This window comes from Dipteris shenzhenensis, chromosome 5 (genome assembly GCF_047967505.1).
Source record: "Dipteris shenzhenensis isolate YYH24624 ecotype China chromosome 5, Dip_SZ_1.0, whole genome shotgun sequence".
Classification (NCBI taxonomy): domain Eukaryota; kingdom Viridiplantae; phylum Streptophyta; class Polypodiopsida; order Gleicheniales; family Dipteridaceae; genus Dipteris; species Dipteris shenzhenensis.
Genome location: NC_141600.1, coordinates 61,083,282 through 61,100,039, shown reverse-complemented (window position 1 = coordinate 61,100,039; position 16,758 = coordinate 61,083,282). Strand labels below are relative to the sequence as shown.

Sequence of the window (16,758 nt, the reverse complement as noted above, 5' to 3'; positions counted from 1 at the left end):
GTGTCTAGATCCAGGGCAGCCCTTGGGGCTGCCAAACCCCCAGGGGAAGGCCTGGGACAGCAACTTGCAGAGCAGGAGCAGCAAGACACATGGCCAGCAGCCATGAGCTGCCACATCATCAATATATACCTAGATGAATCCAGGAACATTCCCAAACTCATCCTCTAAAAACACAACATAGTGCAGTTTCAATCTCACGAGAGTCACTCATAAGATTGAAAACCATAAACTCCATCACGCATAGCAGGGACTAGCTACTATAACATCCCCACTGACATCATCAGTGCCCAACAGTGGGTGTAGACCATAGTGTAAAAGTATGCTCTCACACATACAAATCCACACCCCCACACATATTGATGAGCTGCCACATCATCAATATCTATACGTGGCAGCCACAATGGCTGCCACATCAGTATGATAGCCAGTAGATCTGCGCTCAAACATACAGCCACACGGCAGTCGGGCCAGCGGACTAGTCAGCTGATGTGGCAATTGGCCACATCAGCAGGAGTATGTCTGGTCAACCTGGAAATCAGCTTACCAACCCCCGGCCAGCCTCCTCCTTGAACCTACAAAGCATTGCGACAACACGTGCACGAGCACAGTCTGAGTTCCCAGCTTTGTCGCCCCCTTCCCAGATGCAATACTATGGCCCTTCATAAATGGACACATGCATTAATTAAACAAAACCACACCATGGAGCCAAACCTGCTTCCCTTTATAAGGTCACTTATTTGTGTATAGTTGCTTGGCCACTCATGGAACAGACTAAGATAGATTGTAGTTAACCACCAGCGACCATGAGTTTTTTGGCAGGCAATGCAACATGTTGTCGACTCCTCAAATGGCAACCTGCAACTCACTCCCAACTTGAGCTTAGGACCACAGTGAGGATAGTATCCAAATCAACAAACTCAAGATGCATAAAAGACCTGAATTGCATATCAGGAGAAGATACAAGGAAAACATATTTCAGCATCTATCGACCGGTGCTTATAACATCCACCTTGGCATAACACACACACACACACGTATGTATGGGCATATGTATACGTATATGTACTTTATAAGACTAGAATATCCCCATCGTACAAATTCAGATTTTTGTTGTTTTAAAGTCCAAATTATATGCACATGTACATATATGTGGTAGAATTTACCAAAAGGATGGGATCAAACATTCGACACGAGCTCAGCCAGGGATTCAGATAGCTCTACAAAGTCATCAAGGCCATTGAAAAGTCCTTGTCATAAAAGATCCAAAGTTGGTAAAAAACAGCAGCCCTGCATCCAGAATCATGATCACTTGTGTGAGGAGACCGATGCTCTTGCAGAGGTTGCACTCAGAAGAGATGCAGGTAGTAATAAGCCTGCTATATCTCGACCGGACTCACCTTGTTTATATTCATTAAATCCAGTAAGTACCATTCATCAAGAAAACGCGCTAGCTTACTGTGAAAAGAACATACTCGAAGTGACAACTGCCTTAAGGAATACACCCTCCAACACATCTAGACATCAGTCATAATATTACGAGAGGGATGACTCCCAAATCTACTGCCAAGAAGCCTCTCAAATCGTATAATACATGAATGTGGAACCTGCTCTAACGTTCCACAAAACTTCGGACAGCAAGTTTCAGCGTGCAATTTCAGCTCTGGTAAGGTCGAACTTGAAGAACCAAGCTGTCAATGATTGGTATGCCTCCTAAAGTCCGAATCCACGAACACCAGGATTCGAACACCAGATCCCCAAATTGAGCCATCCTTAAGGAGTCTACGCCATTCCCGATTACCTTGAAACTCAAATATTGAGACGGTTGCCAGTTACTTGGCTTTCTCGAAATGACAATGAGTGTTAGGGCAGCATGATGCGACTCTCGGGTGTTAGTCCTGGCTGATGATAATCCTGAGGTGGCAGCAAAATAGCTAACTCACAGGTAATGCTCTGCAGCAAAGAGTTCAAACCACGGGAAAGAAGCCAGTTGATGAACTCCAACAATTATAGAAGATGCAAAAACACAAAACCAAAAGAGAACGGTTGATAATTAACGATCATACTTTCAAAAAGCGTGCGAAAGAACTCGACAAATATCTCCGTTAAGACGAGGAAAAGCCCAATTCAGGATGCAATGGCTAGAAATTCGGCAGCAACAACACGAGCCAATGAGCTTACCAGTGCTCCCGTGCTTGCTGTGCTTCATCTTGGCAAGCTCCACCTGCGTCTGCATGAACAGTTGCAGCCGCTGTAGCTCCAGATCTTTGGTGAACTCCATCCGTTGTTTCTCAAGATCCATCATCTGTTGCTGCTTGGACGTCTCAATCCTCTCGTAAATTTCCCCAAACTTGAGAATAGCTTTTGCCAAATCCTTGAACGGACTGTCGTGAGACCGCTTCCTCTTAAAGCCCTTGCCATCGGGCGTGTTATTGAGTCCATTGGGGCAACTGTCCGTCATATCCGGGCTGTCCTTGGATTTAGAGATGGTGTCGGCGGTGATCAGCAGAAGATTATTGGGAGCAACGGCGGCGTTGAAAAACGGCTTCTCCTCCACCTCGTCCAGAGGGCGCTTGCCCGCCGCGACGGGGGACGCGCGGACCTTAACAGGGGTGGGCTTCTTGGGTTTCTTGGAAGGCCCGATCAGTTCGTCCAGGCGGTCGAAGAAAGCCCATTTGCTAGGGCCTCCGCCCGTGACAATCTTGCTCTTCTCGAGCTTGTACTTCTTCTTGAGGGTGTCCAAGCGGTTCTTGCACTGGACATCGGTTTTGGGCACCTTGGAGCCGGAGGCACGGCGGTTGACGCAGTCGGCGACGTCCTTCCAGTGCTTCTGCTTGAGGTTGCCGCGGTTGAGCTCGAGGTAGCGCTCGCCCCAGGAGTGGATGAGGGTAAGGGTGGCGCCGTCGCTCCAGCAATCGTCACGGGAGGGGCGGTCGACGACGGGGAGGGGGGGGGGGGGGAGGAGGTCGGGGGGGGGTTTGGAGGGGGGGGGGGAGGAGGAGGAGAGGTGGAGGGAGAGGAGGCGGGGGGGGGGCTGCTGCGGTTGGTGGTGGAGGAGGAGGAGGTGCTGCTGCTGCTGCTGTTGGGGATGGCGGTGGTGATGATGAGAGGAGGGGGAGGGGAGGAGGTGGGGTTGAGAAGAAGAAGAAGGGGGAAGGGGGGGGGGGGCGGGGGAGTCGAGGGGGGGCGGTTTGCTGCTGGAGGAGCTGCCACCGCCGCTGCCGCTGCTGCTGCTACTGCTAGAACAAGAGGGCTGCGAAGAAGGGCGGAGGCGGTTCTCCGCCATCGCAAGCAGCGTAGTAGGAGGAGGACGGGGGGCGGGGCGGGGCGGAGGAGGAGGCACTCACAAAAACTCAGGTACACCTTCTTTGCTTCCGAGCTCCGACGCAGTTGCTCAGAGACCCCTCCGCAAAAATACAGGCAGTCGGGAAGACGGTCCCGGCCCCAAAAGCCCCTCAGATTCCCAAATCCGCACCTCCACCACGACCCCGCCCTTTGGAGCCAGCGCACCTTCCAGGCAGCGCAAATTCTTAGGGTACCCCCCCGACGGTTGCCGGCCACCACCTCCCCATTTTTTACCCGGAACTACTTTTACCCGCCGACGCTGACCCGCCGGTTTTCTCCCCCCACGTGGCTCGCCTCCTCGCTTCGCCCTTTTTCGCCCTTCCAGTTTTATCCCACCTATCTATTTTCTGCCCCCCGCCTTCCTTGGGTCCCACCTCGAACCTATCTCGATCCCTCCCAAGCCCAATCATTGGACGTGGGGAAAATAGCTGGAACTCATCAGTCTGATTCATTCAAATTTGGCACCATTCCAATGCTAAATTATAAACTTTGATAGCCTCTCGTGGAAAGGTGTCCTTTGCCCATTTTCTTATCAAATTTGGCACCATTCCAATGCTAAAAAATTATAAACTTTGATAGCCTCTCATGGAAAGGTGTACTTTGCCCATTTTCTTCTTACCTTGCTCTACACTTAGAGACTACTCCCTGCGGCATGACGTTTTGTTCATACTCCAATGAGACTCTAGTGCTCAAATTAGCACCTCGATTTTGGACATTGCAAATTTGATCACCGCACCCCATTTTTCGTCTAGCCATACCATTTGGCTCTTCCTTTAGGTCCCAATGCCTTCAATGTCCCTCCAACAATGCACCGCAGGCAAGCTGCTCTACCCCAACCGATGAAAAATGCCCACATACAATTTTGCCACTCACACAAACTCCATTGCAAGTCGTCAAATTTAGTAAATGCTCACCATTTAACTGAACATTTTTTGCCTCATAAGAATAGCCTCTAAACTAAGCAAAGAGCAAAACCATTTGTAATGTTATTTTCTTTCACCTGGGAAGGTGTCCTTTGCCCATTTTCTTCTTACCATCCAAATGCTTCATCCAAAACATACACTAAGTGAAAAAGCAAACCCAATTATGAATCTAATGACCAAATCTTCATCACCCTTCACCGCATGCATTGAAGTGCTCCCAATTCTCCCTAGTGCACACTTTAAACTAGCACTTACAAAATACCAAGGCCTCCTCAAGAAAGCAAGCTTGAAAAGTTTTTATTTTAATTTTTTGGTTTAACATAACAAGCAAAGCAATTCTTTCCAAGTTTTTCACCATGCTCATCCACCACCCTCATGTACATTTCGATTTGAAAAGCAAACCATCATTATCCCTTAAGTATTCTAATGTATATTTGAATTCAAAGTTAAACGAGCTTTCTTTTCGAAGTCAACTTGCCTGTTTAACAAAAAAGGGGCACGTTCGTAGTGGAATCCTTAGAAATACGATTGGCCTCGTGATTTGGCATGAATCATACACTAATCAATTCAAAGAAATCCATTGTAAACCCAAAGATGACACCTTTAGCTTTCATGGATTGCTTCTAGCATTTAAAAAACGATAGTGGCACATGCACTTCTTGAAGTTATGATTATATATGCACGTTCAAGGAATTCATTCAAATCTATCTTTGTATTAACCAACTCAAATGGCAGACATAAATGGATGTTAGACCTAGCAAGTAGGTTTGACACGTTATACTACTAGTCTATTCCACGTCAAGAGCAAAAGATTTTAAATGGCAATGCTTAGCAACTTTCCTCGTATCTTTGCCTAACATCCTCTTTGTTATGGCTACATAGTTGTCTATTTAAAGTACAAGATATAATCAATAAGCTCATAGTTTGTGGAAGTTCATGCATTCGATGTAAACCCTTGCTCCTTTTGCAATTATCGACTTGATAAGGTGGACACTCACATGTGTTACTAATAAGAACATAGTCTTGTACATCTATGTCAGACATTTTCACAAGATTGTGCATGCATCAAATAAAATATTATACATTTTTACAAACCTAGCACGCATCTAAGGTTTACTTAACATGCGCTTCCATGCATACTTAATAGTCCCATAAACCTTTGAGGCACTTGCCTTTGCAACTACATTTTTTTGTTCCACTCCACCTAGATATCCACATTGAAAGTCCAACCCAGTAGGGTGGGGGGATTGGGTGACTCCAAACCCTTACTAAGTGGGCACACAAATGATCAATTGATTGCCTGTCATTAGATATCAGGATCATTGGATGACTTTGCTAGTGATGTGGGATATCAATCCACAATATCTTTTGTAAGTGACCTAGGGGTGATAGTCACGGTAACTTGTGCAATGCAACACGATATTGAATGTTCACCTAGCCCTTTTGGATGGAGAAACCTCTAGGTGACTCAAAATAGTTTTGATTGGTTCCATAAATTTGAAATAAATTTGCATAGGAACAAAATCAAAGTGCTTTGCAAACAACTACGTTGTGCACTTGTGACCCTCCATTAACACCTTATGGTGAAACTAAGTGAAATCCATCCCTTTTCATCATACTAAATTAACTACAAAGTGAAACTTCCCTCACCTTCCTTATGTTGTCAATGTACTCTTCCTTAACTTTGTACACTTTGTGACCCTCCATTAACACCTAATGGTGAAATTTAGTGAAATCCATCCCTTTTGTCATACTAAATTCACTATCAAGTGAAAATCTCCTCACCATTCTTATATTGTGAACGTAGTAGATATTTCTTGTAATCAGTTTGTAGAGCATTCTTAGCATCAATTGTTGTCACATTGCATGTATTTTGTTTATAAAATTAGTTAAATTGTTGGAATGTACAGGCTACACCTTATCCCTAAAGGGAAGTATATTGGATCGTTTTTTAGTGAATAAGATCTAGTGTGTAGTTTGTATCCTCTCACTGTTAGATCCTCACCGTATTTTTTTTTGCTTTGCTCATGTGTTGGCTTGTACACTACCAATCCACAATCCTTTCATATGCTAGCAAAGCTAAGTATCAAGCTGTTGCTTAATATTTTTTAGGTTCATCTCTCCACTTGATTGAGTCCTCATTGCAACTCTCCTTGTCATGGTTGTTCCAAGAGCAAGCCATTTGTAACTCTCGATATTATGGTTGTAGCTAAGAGCAAGCCATTTAGAGCTATATAGCTTCCATAGTGGTTGTCTAAGTGTGGTTTGAGCTTGAAAGAGAGAGCCTTGGCCTTTCCACAAGGCTTCTTGTGTTCAGCAATATATGAATCCCTTTTATGATTTAGTGAAGTAGTAGATCCTAAATATTCTATTTTCTCAAATTAGTTATTGGCCCTCGGTTCAATTTTCTAGTTTAGTACATCATCTAGGTCTCAAGGCCCACTACACAAGGTGCAAGGACTTTGGAAAAAGTTTTTCTATGGCTCCACATTAGGCTAAATAGCCACTAAAACTACTTATATAATGGACATAATCCCACATTACGACTTGCAACTTAGCCTACTAACATGTATAGTACACTAGCACTAGCAAACTTGCAACAAACAATATTATGTTGAGACAAGTGAAGTAGCATTTACTTACTCTTGTTGGTTTCTCCAAGACATGATTCATGGCATAGGACAAATACTATGGTGATTTATTCCCAAAAAGGAGTTGTTAGATAGCATGCAATTGCTCATTGTTGGGTTCTCCAAGCCTCGCTTCATAGCATAAAAGCACAAGATGATATTGCGGTGAAACATATCCCAAAAAGGGGCTGTCAAGACAGAATGTGATATCTCAAAAAGATACATGTTAATATCGAATGGCTCTCCTCAAAACGTGCATGAATAGGGCCTCATTGGTTTTGAACATCATAACCTTCGATCCACCACAGTTGATCTTCATGTCATCATAACCTTGGATTCCACCAAAGTCGACCTTCATGTCCCTCCTATCCTAGAATGTTTCAAGCATCAATACACCCCCTTTATACCAGTACTACATTGATTGATAAATCAAGATGGGGGTGACTGCATGAACAATGTCAATCCTTTCCCTCTCGAATTTTCCACAAATGAAGTGAGCTCATTCATGTAAAGTTTAAATAGAGTAAAATATAGGGGCACCATACTTCAATGCACGGGTTTCATTAAGGAATACATAAGGTAGCCCATGCATTCTTCAAAAGGGGCTTTTTAATTAGATAACTTATGCAAGTATATTTATCACTGGAAGTGTACAATGGAAGGGTCGTCTCATCTTGATCATATAGAGTCCAATATATACCTCATCATGGAATTAAATCAGTTGGGAGAGTAAGACATGTTCCTTCTAAAAGAGGCATGATAGCGTCCTTGGATCTCATAGTCTACAGATCCACTACTCTCTAGGTGGTATGCCTATGGCTCTCCCTGTCTCAATCCCCAGTCGATGGGATGAGACCCACATCTGACCAATAGTAATCCTCAATGCATGTGATACTCCTCTGTCCTCAAGGTACTGGCGTCTAATGATGACTCCTTCCTCCGACACTCTCAAGATATGGTCACAGGAGACCTGGATCTTGGTGGGGAACTCCTGATCCCCCCCCCTCCCAAGTCTAAGGTGTATAGAGCTAGAGGAGATCTAATGATGCAGTTAATCTTATAATGAGGGAGTGAATCGAGTGGTGCATCCATGCTATACTAGAAAGGGGGTAGTTGGTCCATTTGATACCATGGCTAGCAAACCATGCGGAGACAGGTGCATACCATGTATCAGTCCCGCTCTCTGCTAGTGGCATGGAAGACCCAAGTGTCAACCTCGAAAGTCTCCCATGAGGTAGGCCCATACTCTGTGGAGGCAAGTCATTGTCTGAAAGATGGCATCAACTTAGAGAAGTGCCATGGCAAACTCCACCTGTATTATTTGATGTGGGACTAAGGGCTTTCTCTGTATCATCTTAGAATCCATAACCACCTATAGCTGCTCAAATCTCTTCCACTTTGTTGGTGAGGTGTCACTCCCCCATAAAGGTATTATGTACATGGCCGTTGGTCACACTAGGGTGTCAAAAATCCAACTCTTTGTTGACGAGTGCTAAAAGTGAACTTGAAATCACTACCTCTCTAGTCGGCAGACCAAGGCTCTCTATCCTTGCGTGAGTCACGCACTTGTTGCATGTGTCATCCTATAAAGTGGCCCTATTAAGACTACCCCCAAGTATGTATAGGATTGTACTATCTCTACTAGCTCACCTCATTAAGTGAAGCTATGTCAGTGTAGCATAGCACGTGAGGTGTTGAAGATCATGACCTTGGTCTTCCCAAGGTTGAGTGCCAAGTCTCTCTCCTTGCAAAACACCTCTAGTGCCTCCAAATGCTTCTGCAGCCCCTTTGTTGATGAAGATGATAAGAGGACTACGTCATCCGTACAAGGCTAGCAGAAACTCCTCGCCTCCTAGACGCTCCATGAAGGATGTGGTTCGTCAATGTAGAGCCCGAAGAGGGTCATGAAAGAGGGCATCCCTGATTCACTCCGATGGTACTCTCAACCCACCTCCTCGGGCCCAAACTCTCCCTTTGACAAACTCGTATAGACTCATGATCCCCCAAATTAAGACCTCTAGGATCTCCATCTATTGAAGCCTCTTGATCATGCGAGAGCGGGGGATAGTGTTGAAGGCCTTTCGGAAGTCTACAAAGCAAGCATAAACTTTCTGGTGCCTCGATTTTGCCTCCTCTATGGTGGACCTCCTCAAGGTGAAGACGTGGTCTAGCATGGACTATTGTCATCAGAAACCTACCTGTCCTAGAGCTCGCTACCCATGTGCCTCTATGTGACCATTGATCTCCCTCTCTAGTACCGAGCCATAGATCTTGGCCAGAGTATGGCCAATCATAAGGGTGGGATAGTTTCCAATGTCCATGGGATCTCCTACTTTGTGTGTGGGCACAATGGTGGTAGTACTCAAAATAGATGGGAAACCATGGCATATAGCGTGGTTGGACCTATTTGCTAAAATCGGAGCTAGGACCTCCTTACCATGTGTCTGTAGTCCCTCATGATCTTGAGCTCTCTGATTATGGAGTCGGCAGAGCGCACCCCAAACATTCTATGTAACAAACAAGTGACGTGTGGTAGGCCTGGTATGGACAACATATCAGGTGGTGTCTGCATTGGGACATCATAGAGTGAGCTTGCATAGGTGTGCCAAACCCCTAGATCCGTGATGTGGATAGGTGCCTTCCCCTCGAATAAAAGCCCTCGTCCCCCCTTGAAAGGATCATATCAGCTCCTCCATCCTATGTTTGAGGAAAGCCCACCTCTTATGACGTGTCAGTCATCATTGTGCAACCTGTTGCACCTCATGTGTCATAAGATGGCCCAAAGCTTACTCATGTGTAAGGTAAGATCTTATTTGTCCGCACTCATCATCATACCAAGGATTCTAAGGCATCCTCCAGCCTATGGCATGTGTTGACATTGTGTCATGGGAAAGGATCTGGCTGCGACATCCTGTACCACTAAGACAAGGATATCTAAGGCACAAGTGAGTTCTACAAGGTCTACATCATCTCCAAGTAGATCCAGAAGCTCATGCGCTAGATGATTCACGTAGACTAGGTCAAGGGCATGATCAAAGTAGACTTGGACATGGCTAGACATGGGTGGGGCTTCCTTTGTGGCTGGCATGGTAGCTAAGATGCTAAAAGCCATGGTGCCAAGCGGGCAGGGAATCCTTAATAAAATCATGTATCTGTGGTACAAAGGTCAAGGTGCCCGTCAGGTAATCCATTGTACTGGTACCTCCACCATGCGGGAAGCAAGTGAGCATGCAAGATAACGGCCATCTCTGGAGACCATTGTATATAATCAAGTCATGGACAGCTCCCATATCAAGTAGATGTTACCCATACACTGTCACGTGTGGTGCATTTGCCGAATGTCTCACTATCCCAAGCTCTGTTGGTACTATGAGAGAGTCATCCTCCTCAAAATCTAGCAAGCCCACCTACATGTATCCTGTGTGTGCATTGAAGTCACCAAGAAGGAGGATGTCTCCCTGTCAGGATGTCATCATGTATCATCTCATATGGGCTATGTCTCTCTATAGTGACCCCATGTGCATAGGATCATTTATCTGGGGGGAAGTAGCACACCGCAATGAAGATCGATTGTGCATCTGATAGTCGGACCCGTATCCACATGTGTCATGCATGCCACTCTCTCTGTACCACATCTATAAAAGGTCTCACATGTGACCTGAATACAACAACTACACTTCTCGTGCCCTGTACCCCAATATCTCTTCTCATCTCCCTCCTATGTGTTCTAATTCCAAGCATATCCCATCACTGTAGATAGCCCTTTCTCAAGGCTCTCATGCATCTTGGTACAAAAGATCATACCTCCATCAGTGTATGTCTTCAAGAAACCTCTCAGATTGTACCAAAAGTGTACCATTACAATTCCACATTGCCATTTTCAAACCATTTTGTGCATTCATCCCATTGGCCCAACATGTCATAATTCCCCATCCTCCTCCTCTCCCCTGTCTACTCTTTCCTAGATAATCATTTTGCCATTTCTGTATGCAGCCCACTTCCATGCCTCTCTTGTTGCTATTACTCCTATCATCCCATCTGTCATGTGCTCTTATGAAAGTGAGGTCATCATCCAAGTATATCTTGGTTCCTTTCAAAGTTGCCCTCATACTCATGAGGGTGGACCTATCCATGACAGTACGGAGTTTAGCACTAAAGGTTTTTTTGTTGACTCCGCCTTGCCTAACCGTCCAGGTTGTCTCGCACGTAAGGTTGACACCCATCTTAGTGAACAATGCTTGTGCATTTGCCATTGGGGTGTCCCCCATTGTCAAGCCTCTAACCATGACATTCAAATCCTTGCTAGCATTCATTTTATATTCCTCCAGCACCTCAGAAATGAACTCCTTCTTAGGGGCTGACGACCACTATTACCCACTCAAGCATCTCTTCTTTCCTTTTAGTGAGTTGCTGTGTAAACTCAACATGTTTCCCGTTCACTGTGGCATGCATGAGAGTTGCATTCTCTGGCTTGAGCTCTTCCATAGCATTGTCGCTTCCATCCACGGTCCATCGCATATCTCTCATCTACTGTAATTTAGACCCCATTGCAAGCACCTTGTCTTGGAGCTTTATTTTCTCACTTTCCCATCCTGTTTTCTCTTTCACCCATTCCTCTTTCTTGGCCTTTTCTTTCCTCGACTCTTCTTGTACCTTTTCTCCTTGTTTTTGGATCTCAGCAAGTGTCTTTCCACGTGTGATTTCTCATCCAATATGGCCAGTGTTGTCTCTGTGCCAACATGGACTTAGGTGGAATAGAATGTGTGTGTAGAGTAGTAGCAAAGCTCCGCTTGTACTTGCATAAGGCTAGAAATAATCCCTCTTAGAAATCCAACTTGCATGTTCTACATGCAAGTTCTACATACCATTCCTACATGCAACTTCTACATAGTTCTACATGCAAGTCCTACTTGCAACTCCTACATGCAACTCCTATATGCAACTCCTACATGCGATTCCTACGTTCTGTTGAGATATCGAGCTCCACTCGTGATATCCCAAGGTGACCGTTGTGCATTTATGTCACTGACTTGTTAGTTGCAGATGCAGTTGGTACACGGCCCATGAATAATAGTTGGATGACAGCTATCTTTATGTACTCTAGTTAGTGGCTCAATTAGTATGCCACCTAGGTTAGCTGAGTTTGGTTTGAGACCCACATATAGGGTTCATCTATTCCTTTTATACTAAGAGAGAGAGTTCTTTTTGTTTCACAACTAAGAAGAGGAAAACTGTTTTTAGCCTCCACCTTTGTGTGTATTCCCCCATTGTGTATGTGAGAAAGCTGCAAGTGAGACTCCTTACCTCTCTCCCACTCTCTTCACATGGTATCAGAGCTCGGTTCATGGTAAGGAGCTCAAGGAAGCAAACCAAGTTCGCAGTGTCTTGGTAAGAGGATCAGTGTTGCTTTCCTTTTTTGAGTTTGGGAGTAAATCTCTGCAGGTAGCACAGTCGAAAAGTGCAAGAGTGCACTGTCTCAGATTGAGACATCCTTCGCAGTGTAGCGAGAGCCCTTGGTGACATTATTTTTTCGATTCGAGGCCATTTTGGGGCCCGCCGTTTTGGTGGTGGAAGTTTTCCGCAGGCACTCAAAAAGGTGCCCTGTTTTGGCTGTGCGACCATTGTTTTTCAGGTCGATGAAAACTTACCATAGAAACTGCATCGTATGCCTATGCGCAGAGATATTGGGAGTGACAGAATCATTCTTATTGCCTGTTGATGCAAAATCGTCACTAGGAAGTGACTATGTGGTCAAATACCACTTTCATCAGTTTTGCAGATCTGCCCTTATGAGATAGAAGTTGTGTTTTTTGTAGTGACAAAATATTTTTGCAGTGTTTTGTAATGGCGTCTGATGCTCTTTCACAGATATTCACTGAAAAGCTTGACAAGAACAACTTCCAAGCACACACGATTTTGCATAGGCACATAATAGATTGCATCAATAATAGTATCACACACTTTCATTCCATACTCTCAAAGCATGCAATGAATTCACAAGCAGGACAAGAAGCTATGCCAAAACTCAAGATGAATTGGCAAAAGAGTCTGCACCCTCAGCAACAATGAGACCCCCGTCAAACATCACAGCCATCTCATATATGCAAAAATATCTGACTTGCATACAAACTTATCTACAAGCTCAATGATACGGGTGCAATCGCATCCAACATGTATGCAACATAGCAAGAAATGGCAGCCTCAATAACAAGACCCCCGCCAAACCTCTTCCCAAGAAGATTCGATGGCAGAGTCTGCAACCTTAGCAATGAGATCCCCTCTGAAATTCACAGCTATCTACCCCTCCTTAAGAGGAGATAAGCTTCCTAACTACAGACCACAAATCGTATTGTGCAAAAGCATTATAGTAGGAATAACTTGCATGCCACAAGCTCAATAGCCACTGGGTTATGCACGTGGCATCCCAACTCTGAAATCAAAATAAGCCATAACTCGAGGATGGTAAAATGGATCCGAGAGTATGTTGTCTCTGTGCCAACATGGACTTAGGTGGAATAGACTTGCATAAGAATAGAAATAATCCCTCTTAGAAATCCAACTTGCATGTTCTACATGCAAGTTCTACATACGATTCCTACATGCAACTTCTATATGCAAGTTCTACATGCAAGTCCTACTTGCAACTCCTACATGCAACTCCTACATGCAAGTCCTACATTCGATTCCTACATGCATGTTCTACATGCGAGTTCTACATGCAACTCCTACATGTGATTCCTATATGCAAGTTCTACATGCAACTCCTACATGTGAGTTCTACATGCAAGTTCTACATGCAAGTCCTACTTGCAACTCCTACATGCAAGTTCTACATGCAAGTCCTACATGCAACTCCTACATGCAACTCCTACATGTGATTCCTACATGCATGTTCTACATGCAAGTTCTACATGCAACTCCTACATGCAATTTGCAACTCCTACATGCAACTTCTATATGCAAGTTCTACATGTAGAGAGAGAATGCCTTATAATTCCTACATGCAGAGAGAGAAGCTCTCCAACTTATATAAATACCCCATAATGGAAGAAGCCCACACTCTTTGGGACATTGTGTTGAGTTCTACTTTGGTATTCCAAGCTATTGTCTCAAGTGTCCGTGCTTCCTTGTAGTCCATGTCCAAAAGCATGTCCTAACCTTGCAACTCCTCCTCCCCTCTCCTCCAACCTTGCAACCCATCATCTCCCTCTCCTCCTCCCTCCACCTCCTCCCTTCTCCTCCTCCTCCTTCTCCTCCTCCCTCCTCCTCCCTTCTCTTCCTCCTTCTCCTTCTCCCTCCTCCTACTTCTCCTCCCTCCTCCTCCCTCCTCAATGCAATATAGAGATTATATGCTTGGTCCTACAAAGAAATGAAAGGGATTTCCCTAGAAGTTGCAGTACATACCATACCAATAAGGGAAGGATCCAAACCAAAGGTATGTGGACCTTAAAGGACAAATCCCAAGTATGGCACCCATGTCTATGAAGAACTAGAAAGATTACTGGATGCTGGTTTCATTTATGAGATTGAGCATACCGATTGAGTGTCACCGATTGTGATTGTTTCTAAGAATGTGTGTGAATCTCAAGAACATCAATGTAGCAATAATCAGAGTTTATTATCCCCTACCATCGACTGAAACAATTTTAGAAATGGTAGCAGGATTTGAAGTTTATAGCTTCTTAGATGGGTTCATGAGTATAACCAAGTACAAATTGCACCACCTCAAGATTAGGCAAAGACATCATTTTCCACAAAATGGGGCATTTTTGCATACAAAGTCATGCCATTTGGCTTATGCAATGCCCCATCTACTTTTCAAATTGTAATGTACACCGCCTTCAAGGAATTTCTCAACAACTTCCTACAAGTCTTCCTCAATGACTTGTACGTACACTCAAGAAAAAAGGATCACTTGAAATGCCTTGAAGAAGTGCTTTAAAAATGCAGGAAGTATGGAATCTCTTTGAATCCTCTAAAATGCTAATTCTTGGTCACACATGGAGTAAGTCTTGGGACACATAGTTTCTCGACATGGGATTGCAACTGACATGGACAAAATAAAGATCATCATGGAACTCCCCCCCCCGCCCCCGTTAAATGCCAAGGGAATTCAAGTCTTCATGGGACATGCCAGATACTATAAAAGATTCATACTAAGGTATTCCATGATTGCAAGGCCCCTATATAAGCTCCTGGTCAACATCATCTAGATAAACGAATGCGAACAAGCATTCAAAACCCTCAAGTGGAGATTGATCATAGCCCTAGTTCTAATGGCACCAAATTGGGACATAGACTTTCATGTACATATTGATGGTTCCAATTATGTAATGTCAACCTGGCAAACACAACAAAGACTACCTAGTATACTTTGCAAGCAGACAGCTAAATGATGTGGAGGTGAATTACACCACAATAGAGAGAGAAGCCTTGGCAATGATCTATAGCCTAAAGAACTTTCGACACAATCTAGTGGCTACTGACTTTATCTTCTACACAGATCATCAAGCCCTATTATATCTTGTGAATCGGCCATGTACCACAGGCTGGATCACTTGATGGCTTCTACTACTACAAGAATTCAATTTCAAGGTCGTGGTGAGAAAAGGAGCCCAACATTTCATTGCCGATCACATGTCATGATTGAGGACAGCCGAAAGGAAACCGAAAGGAATAGAAGATGACCTACCAGATGCCACATTATGTCAAATAGACGTTGTGCCTAATTGGTGTGTAGACATCATTGGGTACTTAACGGCAGGAAGACCACCTCCTAATATGAAAGCAGTGGATGCTCGAAAACTAATTCTAAAGGCTGCACCCTATCAACTCATTACAAGACAACTATACAAGATGGGCAAGGACCAGGTTTTCAGGAGATGTGTGATGCCACATGAGATCATGCTAATCCTCAGAGGAGCACACGAAGGCATTGCAAGTGGACATTTCCAAGGGGAGCAACAACAAGAAAAGTCCTTCTCGCAGGATACTGGTGGCCAACACTTTGGTCAGATGCCTATGAATATGTCAAAAGCTATGATGTATGCCAACGAACTTCTAAACCACAACACAAAGACTTCAATCCCCTAGCAACAGTCATTGCACAAAAACCCTTTGAAAAATAGGGAATAGATTTTGTGGGTTCCATTCATCTAGCAGCAGCAAAAGGAACACAGGCACACTACATCATTGTGGCCACTGATTACTTTACTAAGTTGGATGAAGCTAAAGCCGTCAGAAAGGCAGATGCCAAAAGCATAGCAAGGTTCTTGTATGAAATGTGATCACCCGATTTGGATGTCCCATTGAAATTGTGTCAGATAAAGGCACACATTTTGTCAATGAGGTCATCCAAGAAGTCTTGTCTAGCTTTATGGTGATCCATAGAAAGAGCATACCTTACTACCCCCAAGGGCATGGACAAGCCAAATACACCAACAAAATTCTATGTATTGTCCTCACCAAGGTAGTAGAACCAAAGTGTTCTGATTGGGTAGAGAAACTAAATGCAGCCTTATGGGCATATAGAACCACACTCAAGGTCAGTACAGGAAATACACCTTTTTAATTGGTGTACAACCTTGAAGCTATGGTACCACTAGAATTTGTAATACCTAGTCTATGCATAGCAGTACAAGAATGTATGGGAGATCATGCATCGCTGAAAGAAAGACTCTACCAATTAGAGAAGCATACAGAGACTAGATTAGTTGCCTACCATGCCATGACAAAAGGAAAACAAAGAAGGAGGCATGGTTTGATAGAAACCTCAAAGACAAAGACATCAAGGAAGGTGACCTGGTTCTGCTGTACAATACCAAAGTCCATAAGGGAAAGCTCAAATTTCTAGGTCAAGGACC

The 16,758-nt window shown here is 44.2% G+C and overlaps 1 protein-coding gene across 1 annotated transcript in view; it reads right to left on the bottom strand.

Annotated features, from left to right (window-relative positions):
• Window positions 1–1,090: 1,090 nt before the first annotated feature.
• Window positions 1,091–16,758, bottom strand: part of LOC147902273 (trihelix transcription factor ENAP2-like) — a 40,343-nt gene continuing 24,675 nt past the window's right edge. The window contains exons 2-3 of the mRNA XM_087374468.1: window positions 2,179–3,076; window positions 1,091–1,950 (exon numbers count right to left, since the gene is read on the bottom strand). Coding sequence (XP_087230594.1) covers window positions 1,937–1,950; window positions 2,179–3,076 — 912 coding nt within the window. The 3' untranslated portion in view covers window positions 1,091–1,936. The remainder of the gene's footprint in view (window positions 1,951–2,178; window positions 3,077–16,758) is intronic.